At 45.5% G+C, this 16348-nt stretch overlaps 1 protein-coding gene across 1 annotated transcript in view; it reads right to left on the reverse strand.

The window, feature by feature from the left end:
* Positions 1-6789: 6789 nt before the first annotated feature.
* CDCP2 (CUB domain containing protein 2) overlaps positions 6790-16348 on the reverse strand; it is a 38000-nt gene continuing 28441 nt past the window's right edge. Inside the window, exons 5-6 of the mRNA XM_066595012.1 lie at positions 10351-10529; positions 6790-7348 (exon numbers count right to left, since the gene is read on the reverse strand). Coding sequence (XP_066451109.1) covers positions 7034-7348; positions 10351-10529 — 494 coding nt within the window. The 3' untranslated portion in view covers positions 6790-7033. The remainder of the gene's footprint in view (positions 7349-10350; positions 10530-16348) is intronic.

Raw genomic sequence — 16348 nt, forward strand, 5'->3', positions numbered from 1 at the left:
AGCAGATTTGGGGATTTAAAGGGGTTGTCCCGCGCCGAAACGGTTTTTTTTTTTTTTTCAACAGCCCCCCCGTTCGGCGCGAGACAACCCCGATGCAGGGGTTAAACAAGAACATCGGACAGCGCTTACATGAATCCCCGCGCTCCGGTGACTTCTTACTTACCTGCTGAAGATGGACGCCGGGGTCTGCTCCCTCGGTGGACCGCAGGGCTTCTGTGCGGTCCATTGCCGATTCCAGCCTCCTGATTGGCTGGAATCGGCACGTGACGGGGCGGAGCTACACGGAGCCCCATTGAGAAAAGAAGAAGACCCGGACTGCGCAAGCGCGTCTAATTTGGCGATTAGACGCTGAAAATTAGACGGCTCCATGGGAACGAGGACGCTAGCAACGGAGCAGGTAAGTGAAAAACTTCTGTATGGCTCATAATTAAAGGGGTTGTCCCGCGGCAGCAAGTGGGTCTATACACTTCTGCATGGCCATATTAATGCACTTTGTAATATACATTGTGCATTAATTATGAGCCATACAGAAGTTATAAAAAGTTTTTACTTACCTGCTCCGTTGCTAGCGTCCTCGTCTCCATGGTGCCGACTAATTTTTGGCCTCCGATGGCCAAATTAGCCGCGCTTGCGCAGTCCGGGTCTTCAGCAGTCTTCTATGGAGCCGCTCGTGCCAGAGAGCGGCTCCGTGTAGCTCCGCCCCGTCACGTGCCGATTCCAGCCAATCAGGAGGCTGGAATCGGCAGTGGACCGCACAGAAGAGCTGCGGTCCACGAAGACAGAGGATCCCGGCGGCCATCTTCAGCGGTAAGTATTGAAGTCACCGGAGCGCGGGGATTAAGGTAAGCGCTCCGGTAAACTTTCTTTACTTCCCTGCATCGGGGTTGTCTCGCGCCGAACGGGGGGGGGGGGGGGTTGAAAAAAAAAAAAACCCGTTTCGGCGCGGGACAACCCCTTTAATGCACAATGTATATTACAAAGTGCATTAATATGGCCATACAGAAGTGCTGAACCCCACTTTGTTTCGCGGGACAACCCCTTTAATGACCAACAAATACAAAAGAGAGGAACACAATCCACACATCACTGAAAAGAGGAAGGTTCAAAGTTACTTATGACAGACCAGAAAGTTCCATTTCTTGTCACATCGCGGCTCTGAGTGTCTTGCTTACACTTTTATGGCCCATGTGCATACGCAACCTAGTTCTATGCCACTTGTAAATGTGCTTGTGACGAGGCGGCTGGTATTGGAAGTGATGCCAGAATGCCCGTTGCGCTTGAACAATGGATTCACACTTGGCAAACTCAAGTACATAAAACTATTTCTCCTGCGGTGTCGCCATTTTCCTATAAACGGTAAACCAAAATAAACAGCGCCGCGATGTGGCAGGAAATGGAACTTACTGGTATGTCCTAAAAAAACTTTGAGGCTGGGTTCCCACATGGCGTATTCCCGGCGGAAATCTCGCGGTTTGGCCGCCGTGAAAAAACACGAGTTTTCCACCAGGAAAGCGCTGCTTCAAAAAAGCACTGTTTTGGAGCGGCTTGGCCGCACGCTTTTCAGTTGCAGCCGGCGCTCCCATAAAGGAGAGTGCGGCCGCAGCAGATAAAAAAAGTCTTTTTGGGTCGGTGTCTATCAGCATGGCACATCTTGACTTGGCAATCTTTGCCAACTCTTCTTTGCAAAACTGCTCCAAATCTGTTGGATTGTGAGGGAATCTCGTGTGGAGCGCCCTCTTCAGGCCAACCCACAGATCTTCAATGCGATTCAGATCTGGGTTCTGGCTGGGCCATTTCAAAATAATGTGATAGTCTAATATATAAAACGCAAAACCAGTTTGTGTCGTATACAAATTCACATTTCTGGTCCGATTTGAGTGATGTTTTGCATGAGCGTTCTTAGCACCAGGCGACGAATACTGGCGGAATAAAAAATCGAAAAACTCATAGACTTCCACTGTACTTTTTATTGGCAGTAGCAACCAATCACAGCTCTGCTTTCATTTTATTACACGGCTGAAGAAAAAGTAAAGCTGCGCCGTAATTGGTTGCTATGGGCAATACCGGTTTTCTTTTGGCCGGCTTCCATAACGGTGCGGCGCTCGGCTTATTTTTGTGGCTCACTTTGCATATTCCAGGACTGATATTCATATAAATCGCCTCGCTCAATTCAGCGCCCTCTTTTGGGGTTTGCATGTTCGTATCATCATCATGAAAACGTTCACAAATCATATATGAGGTCGGGCAAAGCCGGCTGCTGTCTACGATATACCACAAAAAAAAAACTTTCGCATGTCCGCGACTTCGCCAACAATGCCCGCTGGGGGCACCTATGTAGCAACTAATGACATTAATGAACATTTTAGCTAAAAGACATGTTACTGAAGTTGATTGCTCGTAAGGTTGATGTGCCAGTGGCGCAGCGCCTCCTAATCAAATTTTTGACGAACGAATGATTTGAGACCGCTGCAAAATGGCGCAGTAACATCAGTTATTATGTAGAAGGAAAAAACTTTGAAAGCCCAATTTTTAACAACCAATCCCTGCGCTTATAGCGCCATGTAACGCACAGACATATCACCTAGTTCTCTAGAAGCTTTGATACTGCATTAGTGATGCGATAAGACATCGGGCTTCATTCAATTTTGATATATCCTAATTAGTGATGAGCGAGCATTGCCCTTAGCGAGTACATGCCCGCTCAAGAGGAATGGTTCGGGTGCCGGCGGCGGGCAGGGAGCTGCGGGGGAGAGCGAGGAGGAACGGAGGGGAGATCTCTCTCTCCCTCTCTTCCCCCCGCTCTCCCCCGCCGCAACTCACCTGTCACCGGCGCCGGCCCCCGAATCTTTAGAGACGAGCGGGGAGATACTCGGCTAAGGCACTACTCGCTCGAGTAATGTGCCTTAGCGAGTATACTCGCTCATCTCTAGTTAGTACCCTAAGGGGTGGACCAGGTATATCATCTACTTTTTCCACCCTTTGGGGTTAGAAATATCATTTGAAGATGGGAGCCTCTAGAACAGAGGGTCCCAGAGTGGTCTATATGGAACCCAGGGGTCGATTTTGACTTGCTGGGGGTCCATGTCAGCAAAGAAAAAAAAAAAAGGTGGTGAACGAGATGTAAATGGGGGTCCATGTGTACGGACTCCATGTAGGCAGGTCATCATCCACATTTAGGCGTTCTGTAAATGACATAGTACACCTTACACAGCTTGTGTACAGAATACTTATAGTAGACATAGAGATTACTGACCTCTTTGATATTCCATTGTTTATGTAGAGTTCACACAACACTTCTTGGGCTCTGGTGACAAAACAGAGCTGCGCAGTAGCTGATTTGCCTATAAAGTTTCTACTGCGCATTGTTTTCACGTGATCCGAACGGAGCCCAAGACATTTTGCGCAAACTATATTTATCTGCTTAGTGGAGTGCCAGTTTTTACAAGTTTCCATACCGGCAGCAACGCATTGTGCGGACCTGTTGCTTATCCTGCATTATGGACTATCGCAAGAAAGGTTTTGAGAGCTTTTTCATCTTCATACCTCGTGGAAAGAAATTTTAGCGCGGTCGCCAATCTTCTTATGAAAAAAATAAATCAATTGCAAATCACTGGAGGTGGAAATTTGAGACTATATCTCACTAATTTGAAGCCAGATATTGACCACTTGCTATCAGAGCATCCGGCTCACCCCTCCCATTATCAGCATTATTGGTGTATTAATTTTACCAGGTTCTGATTTTTTTTTGTCCTAAATTCAAATATTTGCTTGCATTTTGTGTCTTTTCAATAAAGATCTGAATAAAAATTGTACATGTTTTTCTATTTTCACAATCATCCACTCTACAAAAAGCCCTATCTAAGTGAGCAGCGCCGAGTCAGCTGGGAAAAACCCATTCGACTTTAATAAGTTAAAGGGGTTGTCCCGCGCCGAAACGGGGTTTTTTTTTTTTTTCAATAGCCCCCCTGTTCGGCGCGAGACAAACCCGATGCAGGTGTTGAAAAAAAAAACCGGATAGTACTTACCCGAATCCCCGCGCTCCGGTGACTTCTTACTTACCTTGCAAAGATGGCCGCCGGGATCTTCACCCTCGGTGGACCGCAGGTCTTCTGTGCGGTCCATTGCCGATTCCAGCCTCCTGATTGGCTGGAATCGGCACACGTGATGGGGCGGAGCTACGAGGAGCGGCTCTCCAGCACGAGCAGCCCCATTCAACACGGAGAAGACCGGACTGCGCAAGCGCGTCTAATCGGGCGATTAGACGCTGAAAATTAGACGGCACCATGGAGACGGGGACGCCAGCAACGGAACAGGTAAGTGAATAACTTCTGTATGGCTCATAATTAATGCACAATGTACATTACAAAGTGCATTAATATGGCCATACAGAAGTGTATACCCCCACTTTGTTTCGCGGGACAACCCCTTTAAGGAGAATTCAATATAAGACAGGCAGGTGATCTACGGAGAACAAAAAAAAAAAATCGGCAAGTGGTCTACGGGGCAAAAAAGTTTGGGAACCTCTGCTCTAGAATATGAAATTTGATCCACAATTGAGAATACAGACGATTTAGTTATATATATATATATATATATATATCATTATTGACAGCTTCTATATCTGAAAATAAATAAGATCAGGTTATACACATAATATTAAGTCTTACTGATATACAAGGTGTTGACTGGTGCTCCCTGATGAGCCCCTTGAATTCAGGGATGAAACGTGTAGAATAGGAGAAGTTCATCATTTGTATAAATTGGTGTGATGGGTACTAATCTCATATTTTTAAAATTTTTGTATATCTTTTGAATTACACTTTGTTCGTCCAATGTACTAGCTACGTAACAATGTAAATAAAACCCTTTTTTTTTTTTTCAATATCCATTATTTGGATGAGATCTTGTTTTTTCTGACCCTGGACATTAGATGCCTTCTCCTTTCCCCCCCCCTCCCTTTTTTTAAACTAGGGTAAGGTAGGGTTAGGTTCCTGTATGGGGTTGCCATTTTCAGGGCGGTGACTCCACTTTTTCATCTATAGACTAGTGTTTGGGACGGTTTAGAGTGCAATTAGGTTATCTTTATTTATATATAATCAATAAAATGTATATTTTTTAATTCATGATACAGCACACTTTTCTGTGAACCAATGTGATAACTTGAAAAAGTGGAAAGAACTTTACCTAATATAAAGTTTTTATGCTGAAAAATAACTCTGAAGTGTTAGCCACTAGCGGTCTCCCTTCTGACTTTTCGGCCACTGCCTGTTGTCCTGTGAAGTCTGTCTGTAATAACAGAGACACCAAGAAATTGGGGAAGGCTGCTGTCTCAAGGAGAGAGAGTTAAGACCCTTTTAGACAGATCGTTCAAAAAATCGTTTACACAGGCCGATAAGCAAACAAATTATTGTACATCATTTAGTTGCTGGCAGTATTTACATTGACTGATAATCATTCAGTTTCACACAATCCAGCAATAAACTGAAGTATAACTGTCCCATGTAAAAGGTGACCCGGGGCCTCATCCACAACGCACTTTTCTGTCTATTATTTTGCAACTGCACTTAGAACTCAAAAAAATGGACGGAACCTACAGAGAGAAAGTATAATGAAAAGTTTGCATCTCTTCCGTATTTGTAATCTTCCGCTCTTGGTTTTGGCTTATAAATCCTGATGCAAAATACTGCATTCTGAATGGGGTCTAATAGCGTTTTACTGTCACATAGCTGCTGAAATGATGACTACGCTGCTCAGTAGAGCTGTATAATGTCCTCCATGATGCTGTTACTTATCAGGGTTTCCTGCAGTAAGAGAAGAGGATACCCTGCTCAGTATACTGTTTATGGGAGACATCATAGCTGCAACCTACACCCACCAGCTCAGAAATATAGAAGAGGTCCTGCTCCCTGTGTGTACAGTGTATGGGACACATCATAGCAGCAGTCTACACCCACCAGAGAGATAAGAGATCCTGCTTTGTATGTGTGCAGTATATGGGACACATCATAGCAGCTAGTCTTCACCCACCAGCTCAGGGAAGACTGAGAATTGGAATTGAAAATGCAAGTTCTATCATGGCCAGAAGTGGTGTAATTTCTCATCTACACACATCCTGAAAGGTAATTTGAAAGTACGGACATACTTGCCTGTGATAGGATGTTTGATGATTTCATGACAGAATACAGGCAGCAGATGGGAATTTCATATGGCATGCGGTCTTACATGCTGCATCACTAATACTGGTAGATAGAGAGATTTCAATGATAAAATTATTTTATGGAACTGCTACTTAAGCAGTTCCTTGATATAATTACTTCTATATCAGATGGGTCATGGAAGGACATTCATAGGCCATGCCAACATATACAGCTGTGTATAAAAGTCAATGCGACACAATGTAGAGCCCTATTAATTTTATTAAATTATTTTTCACTTTTATCCAGCACCTACATAATCTTCAGCCCTGTATTCATGCATCAGTCTGTCAAGTGAACTACAACTGTCTTGCAGCTCCCCGCACAGCGGCTGCACCCCAGTCCCTACCGTTTCAGAATCGGGAGGGGAGTGGAGAAGTCTAACCCCTCAATCATAGGACAAATCTTAATAATATTGCAATATCCCTTTAAGTTACCCTTGAACTGATAATAACGTATACCATACCTATACCTAGCATTCCTGACAACTTTAAGTCTTTAACACTATATACACTACACAATAATGTTCTTCTGTTACTTGTTTATGCCTTCGGAATAGTCTGTTACTTCTGTTAGCTTAGCTATTTGTGCGCTTTTGGCAAGCGGACTGATAAATCAGCTGTATGTGACTTATTACTGTAGGTGTTTGGATATAAAACAGGCACGTATGGATGTACATAGTCAAGTGGCGTATATATGACCAGCACAGTTCTTGACTTCCTCACATCCATTCTTGTAGTTGACAATAAATGCATAGAGTAGACCTTCCTGCTTTCTTAACCTTCTTGTTGGGTCGAAACAATTGGCGTGGTGATCGTTGTAGGGTGACAGCCCAAGAGTCACAGTAACACCAGTCCCACCACTGCGATAAGCATGAGGACCCCCGCCAATATACAGATGCTGATAAACACCACATCGCTGCTGTCTTGCCCGCGTTCGCTGCTATCTGAAGCTTCTGCCTCTGGGAGTTGAGAATGTCCAATGTTTTCTGCTCCTCTATTGAGCTCGGTTGGGTCTGATCCGGATAGGATGCGCACAGAAGCCTCCTTTCTCTTGGGTTCACATTGGACTTCATACTCATGGAGGTCCTCTTTACTGCCGAGAGAGAAGTCCACATAGAGGACGCTCACAATCACGGAGGTGTTGTTCCTTTTCTGCAAAGGAAATAGGGGTGGTGAGGATACAGTGATAATCTTTATTTCAGCAAGTTTCTGATACATCGTAGTTAGAGATGAGCGAGTATACTCGCTAAGGCACATTACTCGAGCGAGTAGTGCCTTAGCCGAGTATCTCCCTGCCCGTCTCTAAAGATTCGGGGGCCGGCGCAGGTGATAGGTGAGTTGTGGGGGGGGCGTGGGGGGGGGGGGGAGAGAGAGAGATCTCCCCTCCGTTCCTCCCCTCCGTTCCTCCCCGCTCTCCCCCGCCACCGGCCCCGAATCTTTAGAGACAAGCGGGGAGATACTCAGCTAAGGCACTACTCGCTCGAGTAATGTATACTCACTCATCTCTAATCGTAGCGACACGTCAAAAGTTTTGATCGGCAAGGTTCCAAGTTTAATCCCACCCATAAGTAAAACACGGGCAGAAACGTTTAACCCCTTCAGTGGCAGGTTTATTATTAACATGTCAACAATGCAATTAAAAACCTGGAAGATTTCAGATGACAGCTCAGTGCTCTGCACATTTCAGCACTAGAGCTGTCCATGGAAATCTTGCGGGGTTTGAACTGCATTGGTCAGTGCAGCAAGCCCCGGAGATTTTCTGGGCGTGCCACTAAAGGGATCAATTAAGTTCTGTGCCCGTTTGACTGTGAAGTGTATGGACACATAGACTTTCTACTGAGCTTGTACACTGGAAAAGGAACTGATCAGACACAATGCTCAGATGGACACTTTTGCAGCTTACTTCTAATGAACAGTTGGGGTGGGGGTCTCGACACCCAAACCTCCACTTCAAAACTTCTGATGTGTCACTATGACATGTTAGATCTTCTCTGAAAGTTCAGTTACCCTTTAAAGGGGTTGTATAAGATTAAATGGGCCCTCTGGTTTCAGCACAAAATTCTGTCCCAGGATCGGAGAAGGCTGCAGTTCTTGTTCTCTACTGCCCCTCCGGTTTTGAAGGCGGGACTGTTGGTAAAAGGGTTTGGAACAAACCCAAAGTAATGTTTATACGTCTACGTGATGATAGGAGAGCTAGGAAAACAAGAGGGTGGATTGCTTCAGCGGTGAAGGTGCTGCCCAACCAGACAAACGCTTTAGTGGATGCAGGCGTAGTAGGATACAAAGTGGAATGGCAAGAAATGCTGGTAAGAGGGCGCAACCTTCCAAGATGATAAAGATGAAGCGGAAAACCACAAGGATTATGACCAACTTCACATTGATTATAAAACCTGTGATTAAATGTGTTTTTAGTTACGAGACCTCTTTAGCAGTAACGCCGTTATACAGAACAGCTATGGTTGATGAGTGGGCTTGGCTGTTCTGGAGTGATAGTGGGAGCCAGGAGCCGTCTATTTAAGGGAAGCAGGCTGCTCCCGGCTCCTTCTTCACCGGTGTGGCTGCCTCTATCACTCCAGGACAGCCAAGGCCGCTCATAAACCATAGCTGTTCTGTATACCAGCGTTACTGATGAAGAGGTCTTGTACCTCGAAACGCATTTAATCACTAGTTTTATAATAAATGTGAAGCTAGTCATAATCCTTGTTTGCTGCTTCTTCTTTATCATCTTGAAAGGTTGCGCTGTCCTACCAGTGTTTTTTGCCATTTCACTTTGCCTCCAGATTTGAGGCTACCTAATCTTCAGACTACCTCACAGTGCATTGGTAGTACTAAACTACCAGCACACCATACCTGCTCTGTAAATGTCCAAAGTTATTCATGTGATCAGCACTGGCCAATCAGAGAGCAGCGTGCCGAAACTGGAGAGCTGCTTTAAGAAAACTGCTTTTTATGATAACAGTGCCACTTTTTGTCCATGGGTTGTGTTTGGTACTGCAGCCAAGCCTATTAAAGCTAATATGGATAAGCCGCTATACCAGACATACCACATAGCAAAGAGTGGCAGTGTTTCTTATACAACCACTTTACATTTAGTTCTGGAGTAGCCATACCGCTGTAGCTCATGGATCTCTACTATGCCCCAGGTGCAGAAGACATTGCCCTCATATACTATTAGAGTATATACTATGTATGGTAATGACATACCTGAAACTTTTACTGGCCATTTAATAATTGAATCCCCATACACCTGCTATGTAAAGAGTATCCAGAGCTACAGCATACCACTGAATGGGAGGCAGTCCTTACTGTACCTGTACAAGTATTCCTCTGGTTAGTTTACAATGAACAGCTTGTGTTCAAGTTAGTCACTGCAAATATCTGAATGCTTGTCTGATTTGGAATATGAATAATGTAAAATCTATGTTTCAGCATTTTAGGCTGGGCTCACACTTCGTTTTTGCCTCACTTCAACCCTTTCCAATCCAGTTTGTATCCTAGGGAGCTTACTCTTTTTCTGACATTATTCAATGGCGCTATCTGCTGGCTAAAGCCAGTACTGCATGAGGTGACACGTTGGATAAGCTCCGACAGCAGATAGGCTGGCAATATACAGTAAGAGAACCCCGACGGACGTCTTCCAACATCGGAGCTGTACAGCCTTAAATCATTATGTCTTTAGACGTCAGACAGTGGATTGGAAAGGGTTAATATATATTTTAATGAAAAGCTTGCAACGTGTGCGTTAAACAAAGGCTGTGTAATGGATGCATTACATTGGCATCTGTTACCTGTAGATTCATATGGGATCCGTTTAATAGACACCACAGGAGTTTTTTTTAACAGATTGGTTCAACTGATGTAATATAGCCTATGGGTAGCATCCGATTAACAGATCTGTCACCCATAGGCTAATATGGATACGTGTTTTGCAGGACTCAACAGGATTGAATAGTGTAGTCTGAAATGCTTTCCCATCCAGAAAAAAAAATATTATATTCCCAATGGATGCCAAAAGGACAAGCTTGGGGGCTCCAATGGACTCTTATGCACATTTAGCGTGTCCATCAGCAGCTTTCCTAATGTACATGGTAAAGTATGAACCCAGCAGTTTACCTGTAAACGCCTCTTGCATGTACATGTCATTTCTCGGTTACCTGTGGTTCAGTCCCGCATGTATCGAAGCGAGCATAAATCTTGTAGTTGCTGCCGGATAATTGAGCGGCACAGGCTGGTGTTCCCAGGTAGATGTGGCTCCTTTCCAGCTGGGGAATGGACTGGATTGGAATCTGGATGTGGAAGTCTGTGCGGGTGCAGCTGATGTTAATGGGAACCACTATAGAAAAGGAAATAGAATATCTTTAATCAAAAAGGATAGTGAGGTCAAAGGCACAGCAATGTACTTCCAAATCCAATGCTGTCCAAGTCCGTAGAAAGACATATGTCCATCCAGTTCAGCCTATTACCCCCCAATGTTGATCCAGAGGAAGACAAAAAAAAGCTAATGAGGTAGGAGCCAATTTTCCCCATTTAAGGGGAAAAAAATCCTTCCTGATTCCAATCTAGTAATCGGAATAATCCCTGGATCACCGACCCTTCTGAAGTCATCAGTGATATAACATGTACTATCGTATCGCCCAGTAAAGGCACCCAGGACCCTCTTGTACTCCCTTTTGTCAGAGTTTCCCCAGTTTCCTGATGTGGGGTTGTCCTTATCAGGGTAAGTGCTCTGCTTTTAGTTAGGGCTTCCTTGTATCAGTAGTTTAGGGTCAGTTCCCCATTCCTCATTTTTTAGTTTCTTTATATACAATTTTGCAATTTCTGTGTTTGTACTTTGTGTGTAAATCTGTCATTTACAGACACAATATTATATCTGGCTCATATATAACCTGTAATGTAAAGAGCTGTAAGACCTGCTCACATATACTGACAGCAGATATGATACAAATCCCCAACACACAGCAGGACTATAAGATCCCAGGGACATTCACATGTTCCACGTCCAATGATGTGTACCTGGTCCTGAGCAGTGAATGTCCTGTTGGGGGCCTTCATGTTGGGGAAACAGGACAGAAACCGAAAGCCAGGATGAGGTCTCATCGTCACACAATTAAAGAAAGACAAAATCACCTGTGGCTGAGCACTTTTCCAGTCATGGACACAACATGAAAGTTATTATATCGAAAGGCAATTTCAGATCACAAAGCCACAGAAGAATTTGGGAGTACAAATTTATAACAACTTTTGACACTTTCAACAGAGGGTTAACATTTTCAAAAGGATTTATGTGTCAATGGGAAGTATGAGGAAAGTGTGATAGTTCTAAGTAAGAGAAACCAGGTAACATGGGAAGTATGAGACATCTATAACACAGATAACACTGCTGACCTGATGATCTCTTAACACTAATTCAGGGACCATAAAACCTTCACATCTATGTTTGTATTTCTGTTGTGGTATTCCTTTAAGTGCAGATTAATCACATCCATGTCTGTGCCTTGTCATCAGTATGTGTGTATATATGCATGCCTCTTCAGATCCATTTCATTATGCCTTGATAAAGGACTCTGTTTAAGAATCGCCCATTGTTCTCTACAGGATTAAAAGAAAATCCCATTACACTCGCATGTAAATGCAGTTTTATGCAAGTGCGATTTTCTATTCTTCACTATTGGAACAGCATGCAATTCTCACGTGCGTGACAGGCATGAAAATCCCGTGTCAACACATCATACTCGCAGACCAAAATTGCAGGTTTAAGAGTGCGGTAACAGTCTGAATTTCTCTGGCCGATATTGCACTCGCCCGTCTGAAAACACTCTGAACCTCATTTTTGATTCTGATCCTTACTGTTCATAAAAGAGGAGGTTCAAGTAATTTAGGGTTTTATTGAATTGACATTTTATTAGAGACAGCTGCCCTTTCACGATTAGAGCTTCTCTGTATTGAAAGTAGACCCGTGACCCCGGAAGGCAGCATCAAGTCAAATAAGCAAATTTTCTGTAGATCAGTTTCAGGGTGAATTCACATTAAAATGGGAAAAAACAGGGATCTGAGTGACTTCCAACGAGGCCCGATCATCGGTGCTAGACTAGCTGGGGGTCTGGATTTCATACACTGCCAGCCTTGTTGGGTTTTCTCGTGCAACAGCATGGAGAGTATACTGAGGATCATTGGCGTAACTATAGGGGATGCGGTTGCACCCGGGCCCAGTAGCCTTAGGGGGCCCATAAGGCCTATCTTCTCCATATAGGGAGCCCAGTACTATGAATGAACCATTGTATTTAGGGGCCCTGTTACAATTTTTGCATTGCGGCCCAGAAGCTTCCAGTGACGCCTCTGCCGAGGGTGGCATCAACGAATGGAAAAAATTCAGCCTAAGGGAATTCATGAGCCTGTTAACAACTCGCAGGTGAAAGGGGTCAGAGGAGGATGTCAAGAATCGTTCTGACGAACAAGCGCTGTACAGTCAAGCAAATTGCAACCAAATACAATGCTGGTGCTCCATGTGTGAATGCACAACTCGTTGTTGCTTAGCACATATGGGCTGAAACAGCAGATGACCAGCAGAGTCATTACTGTCTAAGGCAGTGATGGGCAACCTTTTGAGCTCGGTGTGTCAAAATTCGCCAAAAAACGGAGCATAACTCAGGTGGTGTGTCACTTCGAGAAAAAAATCCATAAATTCGCGATATTTATAGTTTAAATAACAAAAATGTATAATTGTAATGTATAACTGTATTTAATAAACCCAAAACACCCATAGCACAGGCCCTCACCTCTCGCTGCCTCCCCCTCACTTATCTCAGTAATGATGAGCCCCCAGCGGCGACAGCACCCCCCAGCAGCGACAGCACCATCCAGAGCGGGCCCCCCCCCAGCAGCGACAGCACCACCCAGAGTGGCCCCCCCCCAGCAGCGACATCACCACCCAGAGCGGCCCCCCCCCAGCAGCGACAGCACCACCCAGAGCGGCCCCCCAGCAGTGACAGCACCACCCAGAGCGGCCCCCCAGCAGCGACAGCACCACCCAGAGCGGCCCCCACAGCAGTATCTGCCCCCCTTACAGCGCCCCCCCAGCAGTATCTGCTCCCCTTACAGCGCCCCCCCAGCAGTATCTGCCCCCCCTTACAGCGGCCCCCCCAGCATTACCTGCCCCCCTTACAGCGGGCCCCCCAGAATTACTTGCCCCCCTTACAGCGGCCCCCCAGCGGTGACTGCTCCCCACGAGACCCACGTACTTACATTGTGGATGCTCCGCTCCTCCCGTGCCCGGCGTTCTCCAGCAGTGATGATCTCCGGCGTACACCGGGACGTCAGTGTGTTGCAGGACGCCTCTTCCCCTGGACGCTCCCGTGGAACCAACAGGTAAGGGACGTCGGGGGACAGGGGGGAGGAGGATCCTGGCTGCACACTGACATCACAGTGTGCGCCGGGATCAGCACTGTTAGTAGTGCTGGTTAGTGAATACCAGCAGGGAAGTCACGGCCCCTGACGGTTATCATTAACTGGGTGAGCGGCCGCGTGTCAGTGCTGACACGCGTCCGCCTCCGGATTCCGCACCAATAACCCTCCATAGCATGCAATGCAAAAAAGATTCTTCATGCACACGAACGGAACCGAATTACGCTTTTCGCTCATGGATGAAAAATTGCAACATGCTACATTTTCCTGCGGTTCCCGCATGGACGGCTTCCATTGAAGTCAATTGACATTGTGGATGAGCCCCTGATTTTGCAGGAAGAGGAGTTTAAAAAAAATCTGTACTGCGCATGTCCAACAGCGAGCCGTGCGGACCATCTGCAGTACAGAGAAGCCGGAAGAAGAGAAGTCCACGCGGACGCCGCCTGCACACATATGTACACAGGGTCACCCGCCACGGTCACGGATGGATTCCGTGGGGGACTCCCCATGCGGAATCCGCGTGTGCTGTGTGCATGAGTCCTAAGAGAAACAGAAAGGTGAAACTCCAGTGGGTAAAGTTAGAGTACTGATCAGTGGGAAAACATCACTTGGGCAGATGAATCCATATTTTAATTGCCTGCGCTAATGGGAGGTCTGAATTTGTCACAAGCATCATGAATCGATGAACCCTTCCTGTCCGCTGGTCAGAGCAGGTCAGTACCTCCATCTAATCTGCAGCAACTACTAAAAACTATCCTGTGTGCATAAGCCAATACTGGAGAAATGTATTAAGCCTGTCATCTCCGACCCCGGGCGTAGTATGATATTCCCCGACGCACGGTGCGCTTAATACATGAAGAGGCGCATGCCTCTGTATTATTAGCTGCATCCCGGCACCTCTGGCGTAAATCAGACATAAATCTGTCAGTCAAGGAGGCCACACCCCCTCCTGACAAGCCCTGCCCACTTTCAGAACTTGGTAGGACCTGCACAAAAAAGGCAAAAATCTTAAATTTTTGCACAAACATTTGGGACTTTTTATGCTACAAAGTTGCGTAAAACCTTTTATAAATGTGCCACAAAAGGTCCACGGAATGATTTCAACATCTAGTGAAATCTATGCCACGATGAATTTATGAACGCACTACTAGATGCGGGTCTCAAATAAAGCAGCCATTCAGTGTATAAGTACCAGGGTAGCAGGCATAACAACTGCTATAGGGCCCAACAACTAAGTGCTTATCTCCATACGGAGGTAAGGTGCAGTTGCTAATTACTATCGACGATAGAACTATTCCACTTACTTTTTGCACCCTCGCTGGGTGCATTCTTCTTCTTCTGCCCATTATTAGCAAAGTATTTACAAAGCCATTCAACATTTTATGTGACCTGTAGAAAGTTTCAACGTAGTTGTAAAAGTTGACAAAGTAGGAGACACTTTGCGGATCAATGGGCTCGTAAGTGAGGCTCAGTCTGCAAAATGACCGCATGCGATTAGCTGTATGGTACGCTGCACTTCATCATAAGCCCTGAGAGGGTTAAAATAGGATCCAAGCATCATTTCTGCAAGTCAGAACACCGAAGCTGAGTCTGTAATTCTAGCGAATCAATAAGAGATGAGAAGGGCTCCTATTAGAAAACCATTAAAAGCTTTTCCTATATACAAAAAAAAAATGCATTATAGCAGGAGACCGAGAAACCGAATCCTCAGGTTGAGGGAGACAGATTGTAAATCACTGTAAATTGCATTTCCTTTGCTTTTATGCTTCCTTATTTAGGAGCGATCATGTCTCAGAATAATTTAGTTTCGCAGAGTCTCAGGTTTTGTGTCTGAACTCGGCGCAGGAGGCCGCAGGGAGCCACACTCCTCCATTGCATCTTGTAGGGTGGGGGCCACAAATAGATGGAGGCAGCTTGTGATATATATCTATTTGTGGCCCCCTCCCTACAAGATGAAGGTTCCTTCAAGTATCAGAGAGATTATACCTACAATGATAAGATACGATCAACTCGGATCAATCGTTTGACTTGGACGTTTATGTGAAATGTGTTGGAAATTTTATAAGCTGTTTATGGAACATTGATTATGGCCGTATAATGGATATAAAGGGTTAAGAATGGTAATTCACTGCGAGTTTGAACACTATAGAATTTCATTAGAGGATCAGGGATAGTTTGTAACACTCGATGATGTACATTAGTCATGGAGGGGAGTCAGGGGTGGATCCCACTCCATAGGATGCAGGCTGTCTTTGTCAGCTGACACCCGCCTGCAGCAGCTGCCATCAGCACTCATGCTGATCGCAGCTGTTAACCCTTTAAATGCAGCTGTCAATTCTGACAGCAACATTTAGATGCCCCGATCGGAGTTCGGGGGGGGCTCAAACAACCCTCCCACGATGTGATCACGGGGTACCGTTCAGTTGCCACGGCCTTTTAAAAGCCCTCAGGGCTGCCATTGCAGATCGCTTTTCAAGCCGTGCCTGTGGCATGGTTTGATAGAATCAGATCACGGTATAATGTCATACTATGAAATTACATCATACTGCAGGATCGATCAAACGGTCGTTAGTTCTTGTTCCCTCTGGGGACTAATAAAATGTAAAACTTAGTTAAGGGCTCATTCAGACGACCGTATATGGGCCGCATATTCACGCCGGCCAATATACGGCGTCCCTCTCTGCAGGGGGGAGGAGGCTGGAAAAGTCGGGAGCAGTGCACTGAGCTCCTGCTTCCTCTCTGCCTCCTCTC

The sequence above is a fragment of the Eleutherodactylus coqui genome, chromosome 3 (genome assembly GCF_035609145.1).
Source record: "Eleutherodactylus coqui strain aEleCoq1 chromosome 3, aEleCoq1.hap1, whole genome shotgun sequence".
Classification (NCBI taxonomy): Eukaryota; Metazoa; Chordata; class Amphibia; order Anura; family Eleutherodactylidae; genus Eleutherodactylus; species Eleutherodactylus coqui.